We start from the raw sequence: 6,000 nt of genomic DNA, 5'->3' as shown, positions 1-6,000 counted from the left end.
ATATTTTGGTTTACTGCATAACATGGCAATTATTTATATATGTGTGTGTATGTGTATATATATATATATACACACACACATATGTATTTAATATGAACTTATTTTCCTTCTCATTTTCAGGAAAATAATTCTGATGTAAGAATTGACAACACCATTTTTTGGTCCCCAGCAGGCAAAAATAAACAACTCAAGTATTAACGTCAGTTTCTGCTTTGTGGGAACATAACTGTGGCCAAAAAGATTTTGAAATTGCACTGCTAAAGCTTGAGTGAGTACCAGTGCATAAAGCTGATAGCATAAACTGGGCCCCTGGAAAGTACTTGGCTTTCATAATTCAGAACAGTTACTGCCATCGATAAAGTACAGAACTGTGGAAGATAATCTCCTCAGCAGACAGAAGGTCAGACAATAAAACTTTTGCTTGACATTTTCCAGAAGAGATTCATCATATTAACTCATGAAATATAAAAGGAAAGGGTGTTTTCACATTGAATTTCTATGGGCAATATAGTTTCTCTGAATTTTCAGACTTGATCTCTTTTTTTAATTTTGATAGGATATGGAGCTAAAAATATTTCAAATCTTTCAATTTCCTATCAATATAGGGCATGTGAAAAATGATATCTCTTGGAGAGTTTTCACTGCTCTAAGAACTGCCAGAGTACCAGTACTGAAATGGAGAATTCAGCTCTCCTCAGCAGAGTGAGCACATTCACTGCGCTGCTTTGATACCACAGTAATCTATGGATAGGAGCAGAGATTAGGGTCTGACTAATTGGTGTTAGTTTGGCCACTTCATTGTCTTATGTGCAATCACTAACTTACAATCAAATCAGTCTAGTGCACAGAGAAGTTCAAAATGAATGGAGGTAAAATGCTGATGAATTTCCAATGTATAGGCTAAGTACTGCTGATATTGTGAGAATGTATTATGTTATAAAATAAAGTTATGTGTATCATTGTGCTAGAAGCGTCTCAAAATGTAAAAGAATGTAAAATAAAATGTAAAAGAAAAGTGATAAGTAAGGAAGGGAAAAAGAGAAAGTGAATTACTTTGAACTTCAAAAAATTAGTCAGAACATGGTTGGAAATCTAATTTTAAAGTAAAATTTGCTATATACAGAAAATTATTTATAGTCTGGCTTGTAATTAGAAGATGAAGGTATATGTATTTTCAACCGTTATCTCTTCTTTCTTGTAGATGAAAGTTTTCATTATTTTGGGATTTTCTGCAGCTATAGCCTTCACAGCTGTTTTCTTTTCTTTCCTTCAAATAGGGAAAGACACCATCTTTGGTAAGTAACAGTGAAAATACACATTTCTTATGTTTCTTATGTTTACTGTTAAGCTGAAAATACACAGACACTGCAGACAGTTTAGTACCAGCAGTATAGCTCAACCGCTTTTGTGTGCAAAATACACTATCTGGTTTTTCTGAGAATTATTCCATGGAGGTGTTCTTTTAAATTGTAGTTTCATAATCTCAGTAAGTAAAACTTTGTATGTGATTTTACTTTCTTAGTGGCATTCATGTGTCAGATGATGCATTGCCAAGCAGGATTGCTGGCTTTCTTTCCCCATCTGCCAATCATCCTGGGCTAGAGGCAGTTGACATAGGATGTCCCACCTGGCACCCTCCTGCTGCCCCACAAAGGTGCTTCTTTCCTGTGGATCTGTTGGCTGCTGGCACCCAGAGGATTTTAGAGCATCTCAGATTGCCTTATTCATTCTGTTCAAAAAATTTAATCTAGTAATTTTTACCAACATTTGCATCTGCTCAATTTAAATCAGCTAAATCTAATAATATAGAAGAGTAGCAGATACCAGACTAAATTTTAAAAGAAGTCTGCAGAAACTGATTTTACATGAACTTAGGGCAGAGATAGTAAAGAAACAGGATTTCAAACCACAACCTCATATTATATAGCTGTATGCTTGATTCATAAAGTTTGGTGATATGATTCCCTAGGAAACTGTTCACCTGAATTTAGTGTAGAATCACAAATAAAATAAAATTATATGCAAAAAATTAAATTAATTAATTAAATTTAATTAATTAAATTTAATTAATATTGTTTCTTATGAGAAATCTTTTTTTTACTATCACTGCAAAACAGGAGATCCAGTTTTCTTTCCATACTGGATTCTTTACTTTGAGTTACCATACAAATTTTTTGGAAAGATGTGTTCTAAAATCACCACATTATGTTATATGTTAGTTAATACAAAATGGATCCAAGAATAATAGAATGGTTTAGGTTGAAAGGGACCTTACAAATCATCTAGATCCACACCCTCTGCCATGGGTAGGGATGCCATTCACTAGCCCAGGTTGCTCAGGGCCTCATCCAATCTGGCCTTCAACACTTCCAGAAATGATGCATCAACAACTTCTCTGGGCAACCAGTTCCAGTGCCTCACCACACTCACAGTAAAGGATTTCTTCCTAACATCTAATCTAAACTTGCTCTCTGTCAGTTTAAAACCATTGGCTATCATCCTGTCATATAAGTCCCTTTCCCTCCTTTTTATATTCTTCCCTAAGACACAGGAAAGCACCAATATATAAAATATACATGGACTATAAATAAATAGAACAGATGAAATGTGATTATTTTTATAGTAAGTGTTCTTGGTCTGATGAAACAGTACAAGATAATGTTTATTACTCAAGAACCATGTATTTGAAGACATGGTATTGGTACCAAATTCATACTTCTTAGAAGAAAAGGAAGAGAGACAATGGAATTTAATTACAGGAAGTGGATACTCTCTTTTACATCAGAGCATGAATCAATATCACAGGATGAGCAATACTTCAAGCATGTTATATTTCTCAGAGCTAAGCCCCCTAAAAGTAATTCAAAATATTCTATATTAAATTCTGAAAGAACTACCTTTGTATGTCCTGTAAAAATCAAACTTCTTTTTAACATAGACTCAAAAAGGTTTTCAGAAGTAGTCGAAATCCAAATGATAATACCAAATGAATCATCTGAATATTTTATTATGCATAGGTGAAAAAGAAAAATAACTACTGCTATACTTAGATACTGAAAACTTTAGTAGAGTATAATTTAGCCTAGGAGAGATTACTCCTCATCACACATTTCTCTTCCTTGAGCTGAATGCCCTATTCAAAAAATAGATGATAGGAACAGCACAGACTGTACTACAAATAAAACATGCTACCCTAGTTTAAATTGTACATAAATGATGAACGATTGTACATAAATGATTGTTATTATTTTTTATTATTTTTTTTCTAAGAAAAAAATTGGCCATCCCACAAAATTCAGATAGAAATAAAGCAGTTGAACTTTAAACATGACTGGTTCTTTTATTATAAAGCAACATGTACACAAAAGAGGGATAAGCTAAGCCTCATAATAGCATTATACAAAATAGCACAGATGAAGTATTATTATATTTACATATATCTTCCCATTAAACACAGGTGAAGAAATGAGAATAGAGTTTTCATGAACTGGCCCTATCCCAGGTCTTAATTTTGCTTAAATATGGACTTGAATTCTTTACATGGCTCAGACCAGCTAATATTACCTGTGAGGGAGGGTCAGGTTTGTCCTGTCAATCCAAGGACAGTCTGATGAAAAATAAATATGAACCTAAGGAACACAGCTGCATACAGAGAACACAGCATGTTTCAGCTGGACCTATTATGTTTGGTCCTATATGACATGTTCATAACTGGATTTATACTTCAAGCAAGGAAATCTAAATCCCCATGTCTTATAAATTATGGAAGAATTTATTTACCACACCTACCTTACCTTTTAGAAAGCTCAGAAGCCACAACATGAATTTCAGGAATAAAATATGGAATTGGATTTAAAGGGCAAGAATTGTATCTTAATGTTAGAAACTTGTATATTTTCTAATTGTAAATATTTTAATAAATATGCTATTTATTAACATATTTATCTTTCTTTCTTTTTTTCTTTTTGTTTTTTCCCGTTGAGAACAAATTGAAGATAACTGCATCACTAAGGCTATCCAGAAGGGTTCTAGTCTGGTGGATTATGCTGCACATTATGAAATTAAAAGGTAAAAAAAAGAGGTGAATAATGTACTCAGGAAAAAGCTTTCATAACAAAACAATTTGATGTCAATCTTTCTGCTTCCTTGAGAACCCATATAATCAAAAAATCACTGCCCCCATTACCTTTGAGGGATCTTATCTAGAGGAAGGTGACCCTGCCCGTGGCAGGGGGGTTGGAACTAGGAGATCTCTAAGGTTCCTTCCAACCCAAACCATTCTATGATTATGTCACTGATAATCTGATCCAATAGCACCTTGTGCATTATCACCGTGTAAGTTGCTCTTTTAAAATGTGGGACAAAAGAAATAACACAAATATAAATATGGATGTTTTTCTGAACTAAATACCTCAAAAATCATACTTTTGTGGACCTATTTTTGAACACTGATTATATTTTTTCCAGTGCAGTGAGACTGGAGCAACTCCTATGGCATTAGGACCCAAACACTGTTGCCTTAAATTGGACTTTCAAAGTGAATTGCATATTTCCCCTTTCATCTACAACAGATGTAAAAAAAGATAAGGGAAAGGAAATGAAACATTTGTCTTGGACTGTGGATGGGCAACAAATTAGGGGAAAGCTCTTTGTGCTTGAGTTACAGTATGAGAATGAGCTCTTTCAACCATTTTCTGACTAGATTTCTGTGCAACACAAAATTAATTTCTCTCCAAAATTCAGAACACATCATCTAAGTTTTACAGGGTAGAATCCCCACACTTTTTAGTAGACTTTCCCTTAAGACTTATCTCTGTGATTTGAAAATGAGTCTTGATTTGCAGAGCTCTGTGAATGTTAACTGTTTATATGGACAGAACATGTCAAGAACTCTTGCCCCTCTACATGTAGAGACTGAGGTCACTCACAGGTTTTAGTGATAGTATTTTGGTGGCAATCCTAAGGCATTTAAAATTTAAAAACATTAGTCTCAAGCTTTCAGTGGCTCAATTGCCTCATGTAATAGATGGAGATACTGATATTTATGTCTCACAAGATATTGTAGCAATTATTTGGTCAATATCTTAAACGTGATAAGTGCTAAGAGATGCTAAAGATAAATGCTTAACAATGATTATTTGAATTAGGAATTGAAATTTTATTAGGAATAAAACTGAGACCACTTACCCCAGACACCTTTTTAGCTATTAAGCTACCTTTGAAATACTGTGTATGTGGATATATATACTTTAAAGAGAATTGGTGCTCAGAAGTAGATTGAGGATGGTCTTCGGTATTAAATGTTACATGAAAGCAAAACCTACTCACAGCAGTGAGTTTGGAGACCTCTTCTGTGACTATCCTGCACAAGGTCTTCAACTTGGTGCTGCAGGCTCTGCTCACCCTAAAAGTTTCTTTCTCATCCTAAAGACTTCCCACAAGATGAACTCTGGTTGTGTGTCCAACAGAACCACAGTTTCTCTTTTAGAATTTTCCTTGCAGAACAAGGTCACAAAACAGCCTTCCTCTTTGCTTTCCCAGTGTTCTCTTCAATCAAAATACCTTAATACCTTAAATACCTTAAACTTACAACATATCCAGGACAGACAGCTTTATTGTTATGAAAATGTTCTAAAAATGTATACATTGCAAAACCTTCTGTATTTATCTCTATTATAGAAAGATCCAAGGAAGTGGAATAGCAACCCCTACCTTACTGCTGGCTTTCTCAAAATTTCCTGAACAAGAGAGTCAAGAGATTTCCCAAGCAGCTGAACGAATGGAAATGTCAATTCAGGTGCTGAAACAAAAAGTTTGCCAGAGGCACAAGCGTTCATTGCATCCAACTGGTAAATACAGTGTATTGATATTGGCAAACCACCCTATTGATTTGTTGAATGCTGTCTTTTAGATTAAGGTTCAGTTAAGTTCACTTTTATTTTATTTTTCACTTTCTTTTGTTCTTGAAAACACCTCAGATAGGTTTACATTTTTCTTTGC

The 6,000-nt window shown here is 34.2% G+C and overlaps 1 protein-coding gene across 1 annotated transcript in view; it reads left to right on the top strand.

Annotated features, from left to right (window-relative positions):
• The first annotated feature begins 1,201 nt into the window (after nt 1-1,201).
• TPO (thyroid peroxidase) overlaps nt 1,202-6,000 on the top strand; it is a 42,271-nt gene continuing 37,472 nt past the window's right edge. Inside the window, exons 1-3 of the mRNA XM_066545864.1 lie at nt 1,202-1,295; nt 3,984-4,068; nt 5,680-5,849. Of these exons, the coding sequence (XP_066401961.1) occupies nt 1,202-1,295; nt 3,984-4,068; nt 5,680-5,849 (349 nt within the window). The remainder of the gene's footprint in view (nt 1,296-3,983; nt 4,069-5,679; nt 5,850-6,000) is intronic.

This window comes from Molothrus aeneus, chromosome 3 (genome assembly GCF_037042795.1).
Source record: "Molothrus aeneus isolate 106 chromosome 3, BPBGC_Maene_1.0, whole genome shotgun sequence".
Lineage (NCBI taxonomy): Eukaryota > Metazoa > Chordata > Aves > Passeriformes > Icteridae > Molothrus > Molothrus aeneus.
Note: the sequence above shows the minus strand (reverse complement) of the source record. Positions and strands in the feature narration are given on the sequence as shown.